This window comes from Chiloscyllium punctatum, chromosome 24 (assembly GCF_047496795.1).
Source record: "Chiloscyllium punctatum isolate Juve2018m chromosome 24, sChiPun1.3, whole genome shotgun sequence".
Classification (NCBI taxonomy): Eukaryota; Metazoa; Chordata; class Chondrichthyes; order Orectolobiformes; family Hemiscylliidae; genus Chiloscyllium; species Chiloscyllium punctatum.
This window is the reverse complement of record NC_092762.1, coordinates 58230126-58246184: the sequence shown is the minus strand read 5'-3', so window position 1 is coordinate 58246184 and position 16059 is coordinate 58230126. Positions and strand designations below refer to the sequence as shown.

General features: G+C 38.9%; 1 protein-coding gene across 3 annotated transcripts in view; it reads right to left on the bottom strand.

Moving 5' to 3' along the window:
- tmem259 (transmembrane protein 259) overlaps nt 1-16059 on the bottom strand; it is a 55412-nt gene that overhangs the window by 4726 nt on the left and 34627 nt on the right. For 2 of the 3 annotated variants that reach the window (XM_072593916.1, XM_072593915.1), the window contains exons 7-10: nt 13660-13717; nt 9665-9748; nt 6013-6145; nt 4758-4857 (exon numbers count right to left, since the gene is read on the bottom strand). In XM_072593916.1, the coding sequence (XP_072450017.1) occupies nt 4758-4857; nt 6013-6145; nt 9665-9748; nt 13660-13717 (375 nt within the window). The remainder of the gene's footprint in view (nt 1-4757; nt 4858-6012; nt 6146-9664; nt 9749-13659; nt 13718-16059) is intronic. The other variant, XM_072593917.1, reaches the window with a different exon arrangement.

Below are 16059 nucleotides of genomic sequence, written 5' to 3'. Positions count from 1 at the left end.
GGTAAAATAAATTCATAGTTTAACTTGACACAAAGGAGGACACAAACAACATCCCAAAAATGTTGAGGAACACGTGGTCTAGAGAGATAGAGGGACTAAAGGAAATTAATGTTAATAGGGAAATGGCACTGGGAAAATTGTTGGGGATCAAAAGCCAACACCTTTCCAGGGTCGGATAATCTAAATCCCAGAGTTCTCAAGGAGTAGTCCTAGACATATTGGATGCATTGATGGCCATCTTTCAAACTATGGATAGGAGGGTGGCTAAAGTGACCCCACTATTTAAAAAAGTAGGGAGAGACAAAACTGAAAATTACACATCAATTAGCCTGACATCAGTAGTAGAGAAAACGCTGCAGTCCATGATTTAATATCAGGCCACTTGGAAAACAGTGACAGGATTCGACAGTCAGCTTAGAATCCCTACGTTGTGAAAACAGATGCTTTGGCTCATCAAGTCCACACTGACCTTCCAAAGAGTAAGCCACCCAAACCCATTTACTCTACATCCACCTCTGGCTAATGCATCTAAATTACACAACCCTGAACACTACGGGCAATTTAGCATGGCCAATTCACCTAACCTGTACATCTTTGGATTATGGGAGGAAACTGGAGCACCTGGAGGAAAGAGCTGAAAATGTGTTGCTGGAAAAGCGCAGGTCAGGCAGCATCCAAGGAACAGGAGAATTGACGTTTCAGGCATCAGCCCTTCTTCAGGAACCTGAAGATTCCTTCAGGTTCTTCAAGATTCCTGAAGAAGGGCTGATGCCCGAAATGTCGATTCTCCTGTTCCTTGGATGCTGCCTGACCTGCTGCGCTTTTCCAGCAACACATTTTCAGCTCTGATCTCCAGCATCTGCAGTCCTCACTTTCTCCACCTGGAGGAAAGCCACGCAAACATGGGGAGAATGTGCAAACTCCACACAGTTGCCAGAGGTTGGAATCAAACCCGGGTCCCTGGCGCAGAGAGACAACAGTGCTAACCACTGAGCCACCGTGCCACCCCATGAATTTATGAAAGGGAAACCATGCTTGATAAATTGATTGAATTTTGCGAGGATGTTAACTAGTAGAGTTGGTAAGAGGGCACCAGTGTATGTGGTTTACTTCGACTTTTAGTAGGCTTTCGACAAGGTTCTATACACATTATCTGTAAAATTAAAGCATGTGAGATTGAGGGTAGTGAATGGACATGGACAGAGAAATGGCTGACAGACAAGAAACAAAGAGCAGGAACAAACAGGTTGCTGAGTGGCAGCCAGTGACTAGTGAGGTACTGCACAGATCAGTGCTTGGGTCCCAGCTATGCACATTAATAATTTCAATGAGTGAACTAAATGTAATATGTAATAAAGTGTATTTTACATATGACACAAACATGGTTGAGGCGCCGAACTGGGAGAAGGTTGCAGAGATGCTTCAATGTGATATGGACAAGTCGAGTGAGTGGGCAAATGCACAGCTGATGGGAGTGGAAATGCAAAGTTCCACTTTGATAGCAAAAACAGAAAAGGTGGATTATTGATTGAATGGCAAAATTGTGAAAGGAGGTGGTGTATCAAAACCTGGGTGTCCTTGTGCATCAATTTCTGGAGGTAAGCATGCAGATACAGCAGGTAGTGAAGCAGGAAACATATGCTGGTTTTCACAGTGAGAGGATAACAGTACAAGAGCAGGCATAAATTGTTGTACTCGTACAGGCCTTGATGAGGTCATATCTAGAGTACTGTGTATAGTTTTGCTCTCCATAGCGAAGAATGGATGTTCTGGCTTTGGAGGTAGTGCTCTGGGATGACACGACTGACGCTATGTATCAATTTGGACAATTTTCACTGGAGTTTAGAACAATGAGGGGGAACCTCATTGAGGTCCTATTATACTATTTTAATGCGACCAGACAAGATAAATACAGAAAGGATGTTTCCGATGACTGGTGAGCCAGAACCAGGGGTCACAGCTTGGTCTAAGTATACAGGGTAGACTGCTTAGGCCTGAAGAAGTAAAATGTCTTCATCCAGAGAGTAGAATCTTTTGTCAAAAAAAGCATTTGAGGCCAAAATATTGAAAAATTTCAAGGTGGAGACAGATAGGGCTAAAGGGCCCAAAGGGCAGGGGGAACATGATACTGAATTGGATGATCAACTATGATCATATTGAATGGAGCAGCAGGCTGGAAGTGCTGCATATTCCTAATTTCTTTATTATGAAAGGAATAGAACATAAAAATAAGGACATTATGTTGCTTTAGTTACACACAGAATTGGTGAGACCACATCTTGAATATTTCCCGTTTGGTCGTCTCAGTTAAAGAAGGATGCAAATGCATTGGAGGCAGTTCAAAGGAAGTTTATTACATTGATCCTGAAATGAGTTGTCTTATAAGGAAAGAATGGACAGGCTGGGCTTGTTTCCACTAGAATTCAGGAGGGGTGATTTGGTTGAACATTATAAGATCCTGAATGGTCTTGACAAAGCAGATGTGGGATGATTGTTTACTTTTGTGGGTAAATCCAGAATTAGGGACCAACGTTTTGAAATTAGCTGCCCCCTTTTGGGGCAGAGATGAAAGAAACCTTTTTCTCTTGAGGGTTGTGAGATGTGGAACTCTGCTTCATAAAGTGATGGAGGCAGTGCAATTTAATATCATGAAGGTAGAAGCAGGTAGATTCACATTAGGTAAGGGAATAAAAGGTTACTCAGGATAAACATGAATGTGGAATTCTGAACAAATCAGCCATGAACTTATTGAATGGTGGAGCAAACTCGAAAGGCCAAATAGCCTGCCTACTTCTGCTCCAAATTCTCATGTCCTTTCTAAGCTTTCTCATACTTGCAGTTTTAATTTCTTTAAGCATTCAATATTTACTCAGTCGTCTTTTTTCAAAAGTGAGGATGGGTACAGAAAGTAGACAGTGTCACACAAATGCTGGTATCTGAGAAAAAAGTGACAAATGTTCTAAACTCAAGTCAGGAGAAAACTGATAGCTATTCAATCTTCAATCTATTCCAGCTAATCTCCAAAATCTTAGTAAAAAAAGAATCTCCTGAACTACACACTGGAAGACAAACATGCCTTGTGCCAAGCATGAAATCATTATCAAGTCTGCTCTGCTAGAATTGCTCATTAATAGATAATTCTCAAATACAGAGATAACTTCACTGAAATGCGTTCTTCAACTTCCTTTACCCTCATCTCCAATAATAAATGCAAAGAAATTATGGACTGAGATCAAGACCATCTGATCAGCTGTGTTCCAGTTTTTAACAAGCCCACCAGGCAAAACATCCTTTGAGGATATCTGCTAAGATAACCCTAAACCTACATCTTTCTCTAGTCCCATTCCTATGTCTCCTTCTGCACTTTGAGCTCACCATGCACACAAGATGTGCTTCTGCTCTCTTTATTCTATTCCAACTATGCTGCTACTCAACTTCTCCTAGTCCAATCTTAATATTTTTAAACAGTTCTTCCATTTCTTTTAACTCTATTAAGAAGCCTCTGCTCAAAAATACAACTATTGATGTGAATGTCCTTGCAAAATCTTAGCCCATCTCCAAATAACCCAAAAACATTCTCCTTGAAAGTCTGTGAACATGTACCAGTGCCCAAAGTCACAAGTGGCATCTTAAGTGACCATGATAAAGGGAAATTATTCCTCCTCATTCTTCTCCAACTGTCTGCAGCTTTTAACATAGATGACCCACACAGTCCTCTTCCAATGCATTGCCACCATCATACAGGTGAATGGAACGGCTCTAACAGCTGGTCCCAATTGTACCTAGAGAATCAAAACTCTAAGATCAAAGACAGTTTTCATCTGTTTTCGGTTCTTTAATCATCTTGTGCCCCTATTAGTATATTATCCCAACTCCATGAGCTCTAGTGCATCAACTTTACCTGGAGCATAAGAAATACTTTTAAAAGTCCAAATAAAACCACATCCATTGCTTCCTCTTTGCCTATACTGTTAATTAAAACATACGATTTTTCAAATATGATTTCGCTTTCATAAAAACCATGAAAAAAAACACTGCCTACTCCTAAATTTTTCAAGTGATCGATTAGTTAGTAACCTGATGATTGATGTCAGTTTAACTGGTTTCTGGTACCTGCCTTCTCTTAGCAAATATAAGAAGGCTACCTTTCAAAACACTAAGGCCATGCCAGAATCAGGGAACATTGGAATGTGAAAAGAAGCCTGGGATGTAGGCCATCAAGTCTAGGGATTTGCTCAATTTTAGAACCACTAAATTCATGAGTCCCATTTAATTTATGAATATTAATTTCCTCACACATTCGATCATTGTTCCCCATCCTTTTCTGGGATTTATGTGCTTACCTCTGAGAAAATAATCTCCAAAATATTTGTTTAATGGCTGTCATCTCCTTACACCCCATTGTAATTTCTCATGCATCAGCCTTTAAGGGATCAATATTTACTTGCTAGTATCTTTTTACATAATTGTAGAAGATCTTTCTCCCTCCCATTTTTAGGTTTCTTGCTAGTCTACTATAATTTTTATTTTCTCACATCAATTTCCTCTCCTTCACTGTTTTCTAAAATTCTCCCAGTCATCAAGCAACATTTTAAACTTCTTACTTAAATGTTATACTATCCTCAACTTCTTTAGTTAGCCACGGAGAAATCATTGTTTCTTCGGAGATTTTACGTCTCAGTACAATGTAAGTACCAATACATTCAAGAGTGATAGGGAGAAATTTGGAATAGAAATGAAGAACTCCAAGAACATACCTGAATAAAGAGCCATGAAGTCACCAAAGCCAAACTGCTGTACTGCCCATTGAAGCGATAATGGTAGGCATAAAAGGCAAAGTGATACAAGTAAAAGAATCTGCAAAAAAAAAAAGTTTATTCATAAAATTTTGGTTGAAGGACATACATTAACTCATCAAATAAATTTGTTGAGATACGTACTTCAACAATACACACACACAAAATCCAGAGACTGCAGATGAAGAAAACCTCAAACAGTTTTTCCAGCCCTAAAACATTATTTTGTACATTGGTCCATCTTATGATCAACTAAACAACAGATAACTAGGACCTGGGACCCCAAACAAAATGGATCACTTCAGAGCTGTCAGGGTTTGTGACAGGGTTTGTTCTGATCACGCCAATGGTGGGATTTGGCAGAACTGATAGTGTGGAGGGTCTAACAATTGGTCCTGGTGCCGTTTGGTTATGGAAGAAGTAGTCAGCCATAGTCCCTGTTTCACATCACTACACAGAGACTTTGTGCATGTCCAAGTACTCTAACTGGCAGTCAAACATATACACCAATAATAGGCATTCAGGCAAGGTTTGGAGACCAGCTTTCTTGCATTCATACTCCAATAAGGACAATCAGGAGAAAAAGTGAACCAGAACTGGGAGAGAATTTATAAGTTCCTAAAACTTCAAACAGGATGGCATAAACAGCAATTGTCAAGACAAATGGAATGACTGAATCGTACAGACTTAATCGATACATTTTGCGTGTTTGCTTTGAAGAACAATTCAAAATGGACCTGACTGCACATTGCCGATGCTTTTCTCTGCTTCAGTACAGTTTATTTAGGAATGCTGAAACAAATGGCAACCCAGTGGTTTTGGTGTATTGATTTTCTTGCTAATGTTCTGGACTCCAAAAGCCTGTCAAGCCATCCATCAGATTTTGCATTTCTCTTTTATTAGCTAACAACATTTATCTATACCATTACAATATAGTTTAGTGGAAGGTCCATATACAAGTTCAAGAACTACCATGTAAAATGTGCTGAACTTTTGCCTGTGGGTCTGTTGTAAAAACAAGCAACCTTAAATAGGAGGGCCATGCCCTCAAGCATGCTATCATTGATAGAAAACTTTGCACCTTTTCCACCCTTTCTCTCTCTCCTCCTTTAATACAGAGTCAGTCTAACCAAACAAATTATAACAGATAAAAACTAATAGTAAAAATTTTTGAAGTCATAGTAAGTTCAGGCATGGATAGTGATTAAACACCCACCTAAGCCAGTGCCGTTTGCTGGTGTTAGTATGGCAACAAATTGCATCGTACTGGTCTGCAAGCCAAACTATTAGAATAATATAAAATGCCGTCGTTGTGTCATTGAAGAATTCAGACATTATAGCTTCCATCCCTGGAGGAAGAAATTTTTAACAAATATCAGGGAAAATGCATCTCAGACAAGGCTGCTCATTTAAAATGACTGACATATATTAAAATTAAAAGGACTATCCTTTGCAAATATTACAATTCCAAAACAATACTTGCAAACATCGCAATCAGAGATTTAAAAGCAAACACAAGTCAGTCAGTAAGTTATGGACAAGAGTGCATTGAATGAAAAATAAACCTCTTTTATACTTTCCAGTGCAACTCAAAAGAAATCTAAGGTCCAAACTGTTATTAATGTATGTATGCCTTATTTTCCCCTTAACCAGCAGAACAGTTGTCTGGCTGCGGTGTGACAGAAAACTCACCTCTGCTGTGCATCCATTTCCCAAAAACAATTTGAATTTAATTTAGTTTGCTTTTCACAAGTTATTTATTTTGTCAAATTCTGTACATTTCCACAAATGGCGTGGTGTTGTGAAATCTCCCATTTTAGAACATTTCAAAAAGACACAACATTTTTAGGTGACAATAAAACAGCTTACCTTTTAATACAATTATTAAGCAAATGACTGGTAACTAAAAACACCGGGGTGTGGTTCAAGACATCAATAAGCAATTCTGCAAAACTTTCTTAGCATAAAGTCTTCAATAGAAGTAGCAAAATAAAACAAAACTGGCAACACTAAACTAACATAACGAAATGATCAGCAAACAAAATGAAGAAGGAACAAGGATGGAGATAATAAGTGATCAAAATAAACAAAATAAACAGAGGAAGAATAGAAAAGAAGAAGCAATCCCAAATTCCACTGCCAATGATGAATTGTAGAAATAATTTCCAAAGCAAACCTAGTTACTTTGCAACAAAAGGAGCATATTCTTTTATAGTTGCAATCTTTTGGAATTATTTAGGCATATTTTGTAGGTATCTGGAAATTTGGGAAGAATTAAACTAGTAAATCTAAAATGAATAATTCAGGATAAAGCCACACAATGACCTTATATTTTAAAAAAAATTGTCTTTTAAATATATGATGTTTTGGATTAAATCATACAAGCTTACACAATGATTACATTCAAGTTCATTCATTAGATATTAAACGATTGAATCATCCCAAGGATGCAATATATTTTTTGTTGGATGCAATTATTCTTTCTTTTCTAATTATTGTAAACACTGCAATACATTTCCTTGCTCCTATCAGGCCAGCATAATTGGGGGAAAAAAAAGCCATTCTTGTGAATGCTAACAGTGTGCTCTGTTATCAGGGGAAAATCCTGCTCACTTACATTACTGCTCAGCCAAATTGTCCCCCATAAATCCATTTTAAGGAAGGCTAAAAGGGTGCCATCTAAACTTGATGGGAAGCAATCCTGCACTGAAGTCAGCATTGATGGGATAAGAGTATTAGAATCTCAAGGTGGGTTTGCAGCTTCTATTAGATGCTCATCTTTTGAAGCACAAACTTGCCATTTGCATCAAGTTGGCCGGATGAAGGATAAAAACACATGTAGATGCAGAAATAAATGCAGTCTTCTATTTGCACTACAACTGAACTTTTAGGTCGATGCGTTGAGACCAGTTAAGAGTCATTCAACCTCTGAAGACGAAGCATCTATTAATCCGCAATACTTCTTTGCGGAATTATCAGGTAAGCAATGTTGAGATCCATGCCGGAAGATCTTCACTCCAATGCCAATTGATTACTTACATGCATGCACTACATGCAATAGCTACTATGTGAAGATAGGAAAATGACAGGGAGACTGTAGGCTCACAACAATTCCACCAGTTCATGAACATTAGCTTAATGGCAGACTGGACTGAATGCAGACAATTCTTGGTTGAATTGTTTTTGGATTTATTGCACACAAGTATGTTTACTACTTCATTACAGATGTCCAAAAGCTCTGATTTGATGCTTTCTGGAATGATACTTGACTGGATTTGAATGTGGCGCATGACTAATGGAATAAGTACTTTCTCTTTTTTGTTAAATAAATGCTAGCATAGGATGATGACAATTGTTGAGTAAGGCAGTCTCAATCTCTTTGAAAAAAATCCAATACCCTTAGATTGCAACTGCTGGTTGGACTCCCCAGTCATCGGAAACATATGTCCTGCGCTTGGACGGTCTAGTCCTGTTAGAATTTTATAGATTTCCCTCACTCTTCTAAACTCCAGTGAACAGACAACCCAACGTCCCTTCATACATCATTCTTGCCATCGCGGGAAGCAATATGGTACACCTTTTCACACTCCCTTCCATAGACACAATATTCTTCCTCTGATAAGGAGACCAAAACTACTCGCAATACTCCAGGTGTGGTCTCACCAAGGCCCTGCACACTTGCAGCAAGGCATCCCTGTTCCTGTACTCGAATCCTCTCATTATCAAAGCCAACATACCATTTGCCTTCTACATGATCTGCTGCTACTGCATGCTTACTTTGTATGACTGGAATGACTAGATTACAGAATATGGAAATGTTTGACAGGTTGGCTCGTAAGCGCTGAATTTTAAAGGAGCAGGAGATAACTTGATTGAAACATGCAAGATCCTAGGGCTACCTAATAGGATGAATATGAAGAGGATGTTTCCTCTCAAGGGAATATCTAGAACTAGCAGCTACCATTTAAAAATAAGTGGTTGGCCATTTAAGACAGCGATGAGGAGTATTTTTTTTCTTTTAGAGGGTCATGAGTTGACAGAGCTTTCTTCCTCAAAAGGTAGTGGAAGCAGAATCTTTTAACTTTTTAAAGGTGAGGTAGATAGGATCTGGGTTAAAAACAAAGTGGGTGAAAGGTTATAGGATAGACCCTAGGTATCAAATTGCCCACGCGTGCTCCTAATTTGTATGTTCATATATCGAACAACTAACAAGAAAATTAATTATCCAATGTAATAATTAATTATATCTTCAGTTCCATTGGTATTGCAAGTTATAAGGATTACTGACAGGCTGATATATAAATTCCAGTTATGCTATCCACTAGGACATTTATCCTCTAAGTAGGTATCACTCCCATTATGACTTGGGTCTCAAACAAAATGTTAACCTGTCTTTCTGTTTTAGACACCTGTTGTGTATTTCCATCAATCGCTGCTTTTATTTCAAACTTCTTGAACTTTCCTTTTTTTATAAATTGTAGCTATTAAGGTATATACCTGTTTCAGAACTGCAGATGTACAATTGTCCTGTACTGGCCACAGTGCAATGCACAGTACTAGTCAGCATCACAGCATGTTACTTTACTCAGGTCTGGTAGTAATTTCAAACTTAAAGAGATAATATTTCACGTGCTTAGGAGGGTTAGTCAACATCTGAAAGTAAGATGGTGAATATCTGAGGAATTCATCATAAGGGCTCACATTAAAATAATTAACTGGCCTTCATTTCAGGAGATGAATAAACTGTCACCAATGGAAATTTATACAGAATGCTCAAGTATTTCCTCCTATTAAATGTTTAATTTTCCATATTAATTTCAGAAAAAAACAAGATCAACAAAATGCTACTCAACACAAAACATTCTTACCAACAAGTGCTAGGATCACAGTAAGTAAAGGAGCTGCAGGAAATGCAATCGTCATATTCATCTCCAACATCTGCAACAAATCAACTGAAAGAAAAAAGTTCATTAATTGATAATGTATCATGCCCATGTTTTGGATCTTATATTAGACTATGCAGCCCCTTTTCAAATGCACAAGCCTTTTTTTTTTATAATTAGGATGGACACAACATTACACCCATTATATTATTGCTATAGTTTCAAAAATTAAGTGGGGAAGAACATTTTGCATTATTATTTGACCTATTCTTACTTGATTAGAACTACTGAACCCTAAAGGTAAATAAAGCATGGAATGTGTTGGAACATGTGGTACAGCCAGAATAATCACTAGTAATAAGATGGGTTATCAACTATTGCACAGATTTACATAAAAAAAGCACAGGAAAGACCATTTGGCTGTATAGCTCCATTAGAACTTCTCGTGCTGAATCCTATCAGCATAATAGTCTATTCTTTTCTCCCTGATATGCTTATTTAGAATTGGGCTGGCTCCTAATGTTATTACAGCATTACTTAACAGAAAACAGAAAGTAATGATGCAGATTAATAAAATCTTGACCTGACTGGCTTTATTTCTGGAAAAATAGAGAAGTAGAAAGCTAGAGTTAAATTTATATTTAATTTTGATTAGACCCCACTAAGAATTCTGTATGCAGTTGAAGTCACCAAACTATAAAATGTATTAGGAGGGGCTCTTGATGGTGCAAAACACTTACGATTTTACTAGAAGTGCAAGATAATAGCTACTATTAAAAGTTAAAAAGGATGGCCTAACAGAGGGCTTTAGAATATGAAAGGCTTTGCTAGAGTGGACATAAAGAGAATGTTTCCACTTGTGGAGAAGACCAAAACTTAAGTGTATTAATATAAAATAGTCACCAAGAAATTAAATGGGGATTTCTGAGGAAACATTTTTACCAAAAAAAGTCATAATTTACATAGATGCATTTGAACAAAGGCTAAATCCATAATCACTACTATCTGGTAGGACAAGGGCAACAGGTACATAGGAACACCACCAGTGCAAGGTCCCCCAAGCCAATCATTCTGACTTGGAAAGATATTGCTGGTTCAAAATCGTAGAATTCTCCCCTCAGCAGTATTGTGGGTCGACCCACCCCAAACAGACTACTGAAGTTCAAGAAGGCAGTTCACCACAACTTAGCCATGAGAAATAAATGTTATTCCAGCCAGCGATGCCCACATACCATGAAAGTAAAAGAACTCCAGGCCTTGTCTTGAACATCACCCTATTTCTAGATTTTGCTTTGGGTTTACTGTATCGAAGGCAATGATAATCATTCAAGTAAACTTCTGATGTGACTTAATGGTCCCAGAGTTGCCAGTCACGATCAGAAGCAAGCAGCCTACAAGGTCAACTGTATAACAATTTACTAGGTTGCAGAGAATTGGAATAAGACTAAAAGGAACTTCCCATACTAAAAGTGCTCCTCCCAACCTTGGAGGGACACAGTGACATCCGACCAGCAATGGACCTCAAGTGGTGCAAATATACACTGCATTAAAGATTAGCGCGCAATTTCCTTTTCCGTTTTCTTTCTAGAAATGTTTTGAAAAGAACAAAAGCTGAAATGACAAGCCAAAAATCATGGGGACACACTTTGAATCAATGTGTGATGCTAGAGGTGAAAGTGAATGGCATGTTCAACTATTTCCCAGAATATGGAAGGCAATGACCTTGAGGTTCCACAAACTAGAAACTGTATTGGACTAGCCGTTCAATTATCCTAGCTTTCATCTACAAGGCAGAAGGTAGGGTGCCATGGAATACTCTCCACTTCTCTAGATGAGTGCAGTTCCAATAACATCAAGTAGTTCAACACCATTCAGGTCAAAACAATCTGTTCCACCTATCACCTTCAACAACTATCTCCCTTCACCACTGACACACAAAGTTAGCAGGGTGTACCATGTGTAAGCAGCACTGCAACATTTCATCAAGATGCCTTCAACAATACATTCCATATCAACAGCAACCTCCACTATCTAAATTTACAGGCAAAAAGATGCATGAGAACACTAACACAACCATCAGCACGTTCCTGTACAAATCTGACTTGCGAGTTACATGATCATTCCTTTGCTGTTGGCTGGGTCAAAATTCTAGAACCCACTTCCTAACAGCACCTACCCTGAACGATATTGGTTCAAGAACGCAGCTCATCATCACCTTCGCAAGCGTAACGAGAGATGGGCAATAACTGCTGGCCTACTGTGTGCCCACACCTTATGAATAAAATATTTAAAATGTTCCAGCCTTAGCTCAGACTGCAGCATATCCATCAGGAGTAGAAAGTTGTGTGTGGAATCTAAGGATATAGGGGAAGCGCTTAATGAATACTTTTCGTCAGTATTCACATTGGAAAAGGGCAATGCTAGTGAGAATATGGATGGGAAAGTGTGAGGTAGTTCACTTTGGAAGAAATAACAGGAATGCAAAGTACTAGGGCCACTGGTAAAATTTTTGGCAATGTAGGTGAACAGAAAGATCTGTGTCCAGGTGCACAAATCCCTGAAAGTCTCCACCCAGACTGATAGGGTTATTTAGAAGGCATATGGTGTGTTGGCATTTATTGGCAGAGGGATTGCGTTTCGGAGCCACATGGTCATGCTTCAGCTGTGCAAGACACTGGTATGGTTGCACCTGGAGTATTGCGTGCAGTTCTGGTCACCACCTTATAGGAAGGAATTGGAAGCTATGGAAAGGGTTCAGAGGAGATTTACAAGGATGTTGCCTGGTATGGAAGGGAGACCTTACATGGAAAAGCTGGGAACTGAGGCTGTTTTAATTGGAGAAAAGGAGGTTGAGAGGTGACTTAATCGAGACGTATAAGATAATCAGAGGGTTAGATAGGGTGGGCAGTGACAGTCTTTTTCGTTGGAAGGCTAACATGAGGGGACATAGCTTTAAATTGAGGGGTGATAAGATTTAGGACAGATATTAGGGATAGTTTCTTCACTTAGAGTAGTAGGGGAGTGAAAGGGCCTACCTGCAACAGTAGTAGACTTGCCGATGTTAAGGGTATATAAATGGGCATCAGATATACATATGGATGATAATGGAACAGTGTAGGTTAGATAGGCATCAGATTATTTTCACAGGTCGGCACAACATTGAAGGCTGAAGGGTCTGTACTGTGCTGTAATGCTCTATGCTCTACATTCACTTCCAAAATCACAAGATTCGGATTCAAATTCCACTCAGGGTTTAAGAGCAAAACACTCAAGTACAGTTCTCAGGGAGTGTTGTATTTTCAGTGATGCCACATTTCAGACTGAGTCATTAAACCCAAGATCCCATCTGCTGGGATGGCTGTTAAAAAAAAATTCAAATGGAGCTATTTTCAATGAGAGAAGGAGAGCTATCCATTAGACAACAAGATGGAGGAACAGAAGTAGGATTTTCAGCCAATTAAGTCTGCTTCACCATTCAATGAGAGCATGGGCTAATCTGACAATCCTTAACTCAATTTTCCAGCTTTTTCCCCATAAACCTTGATTCCCTTATTGACTAAATCTCTGTTTCAACCTGGAATGTGAGAGTTTGCTACATACAAAAAGTACTTCGCTAGTTGTAAAGCCCTTTGAGGAGTCTGATGATTTTGGACACCAGGATGCAAGGATAACTCTCTCTCCTTTTTTGTTTTAATGACGCTTCTATAATTTCATTTTAAACGGTCACCTGCTTGAATTTAAGTGAACCATTTCACCAGGCATTAAACACTCATGCACTGGTATTTCATAGCATAACGTGAAATTGATGCATGTAAACAAGGAAAGGAAAACAGGGTTTATTTGGTGAATTTATGTCTTTTCTATGTAAGCATTTGGAGAAAAGCTTAGCAAACTATTATTATTGAAATAAAAAGGCTACAGTTCCTGTTCACATTATGTGAAATTCTCAATAATGAAGAAATCTTAAGGCGTGAACTTACCAATAAAGACAAAAATCTGATGATGAGAGTAACGTAATAGCATTGAAACTGATAGCGTCTGGGGAAAAGAAAGAAACCAGTCAAAGCTTCTCCTAAAACAGAGGATTCATTGCAACTTGTGACCTATAAATAATTTCTAAAATTCAACTGAAGATGAAAATTGCAAGCAACTAGTAAGTGTATACCACAACATGCATGTCAAATAATAAATCCAATATCCTGCATCCATTACACAGGATAGATGCCAAGGATACAATTTAATTCATAGTAATTGAGATCAGCTGTCAATTCAGGAAATTAGACAATTAAAAACTTAGCAAGAGATGAAATCACAAAATAGGTTTCAGATCAGGACATACTAAGAATCAATGTCTTACTTTTCAATGTTGTAATTCTCACTGGAACAACTACTCCACATGGAAAGACGGTTAAGCAAAGAGTATTATCATACAGTTACTGGACTGAATAAACTTCAGGGTGAGTGAGGTGAGTGAGGTGAGTGACCCACACTGCTAATTGATACAGCAGTGCCTTCACTGTTTGAATTCGTGTATTGCTGGGCATCAGAGTGCGTCTGCGAAAATTAACAAACAGTGAAATTCACAACTAATCTTGGAGGAACCTGTTTGGGAGAGGCCACAGCACAGAAACAGACAAATGAATATTTTAAGTGTGGTCTTACAGTAAGTCTGCAGTAGTGAGTAGAGTAGGTTCGTTCTTGATTATATGTTGTATTGTGATATTTCTTTTGATTAAACTTAAAAAAATATAAGCCGTAAGTATTAATTTAACCTGAAGCAGTGTTTTGTAGAGGAATAAGACAGAGCTATTTTCTGGGTCTGTAGATTGAAAGAAGCAAAAATGAGTGATATACTCTTCTAGTCGGATGTGGGAGTTTAGAGAGAGTTTATGTGTTACTGAGGATTATATCTGCAATAAATGCCATTGGTTGTGAACCCATTCAGGTTGAATGGATCGGCTGGAGAGACAGTTAGAGGCAATGAGGAATTTACAAGATCAAGGTGATGTAATGGATGGCAGTTATAGGAAGGGAGAAAAGTCGCAAATACAGTCACATAGATGGGTTAAATCTAGGAAAGATAAGAGAGGTAGGTAAGTAGTGCTGGAGTTTTCTGTGGCGATCCTCATTTCAAACAAGTATGCTGTTTTGGAAAATGCAGGGGGTGATGGATTCTCAGGGGAACATAGCACAAACAGCCAAATTTCTGGTATTAAGACAGGCTCTAATGAAATAAGGGGTATGTTGAATTCCAAGAGATCGATTGGGTTAGGGGACTCTCTAATCCAAGGCACAAACAGACATTTCTGTGGCCAGCAGTGAAAAATCAGAATGGTGTGTTGCTTTCCTGGTGCTAGGATCAAGGATGTCTCAGAGAGGGTGCAGAATGCTTTCAGGGGAAAGGGGCCAGCAGATCATTGTACACATTGGGACCAACGACATAGGTAGGGGAAAGAGTTGAGATTCTGAAGGGAGATTACAGAGAGTTAGGCAGGAATTTAAAAAGGAGGTCCTCGAGAGTAGTAATATCTGGATTACTCCAGGTTCTATGAGCTAGTGAGGGCAGGAATAGGAGGATAGAACAGATGAATGCGTGGCTGAACAGCTGGGGTGTACGGGAGAAGGATTCACATTTTTGGATTACTGGAAACTCTTTTGAAGTAGAAGTGACCTGTACAAGGAGGACGGATTGCACCTAAATTGGAAGGGGACTAATATACTGGCACGGAAATTTGCTAGAGCTGCTCAGGAGGATTTAACCTAGTAAGGTGGGGGGGTTGGGACCCAGGGAGATACTGAACAAAGAGATCAATTGGAGACTGGTACAGTGGAGAAAAGAAGTGAGTCAAATAATCAGGGCAGGCAGGGACAAAGCAGAGAACAACATAGGCCTGAAATTAAACTGCATTTATTTCAATGCAATGGGCCTAGAAGGAAGGCAGATAAACTAAGGACAGGGTTAGGAACATGGGACTGGGATATCATATCAATTACAGAAACATGACTCAGGGATGGACAGGACTGGCAGCTTAATGTTCCAGGATACAAATGCTACAGAAAGGACAGAAAAGGAGGCAAGAGAGGAGGGAGGTAGCGTTTTTGGTAAGGGATAGCATTACAGCTATACTGAGGGAGGATATTCCTGGAAATACATCCAGGCAAGTTATTTGGGTGGAAATGAGAAGTAAGAAAGGGATTGGAATCTTATTGGAAACCTTATTGGAATCGTATGATTAGATTAAATTACTTACAGCCCAACAAGTCCACACCGATCCTCCAAAGAGCAACCCACCCAGACCCATTCCCCTACATTTACCCCTTCACCTAACGTTATGGGCAATTTAGCATGGCCAATTCACCTAACCTGCACATTTTTGGAC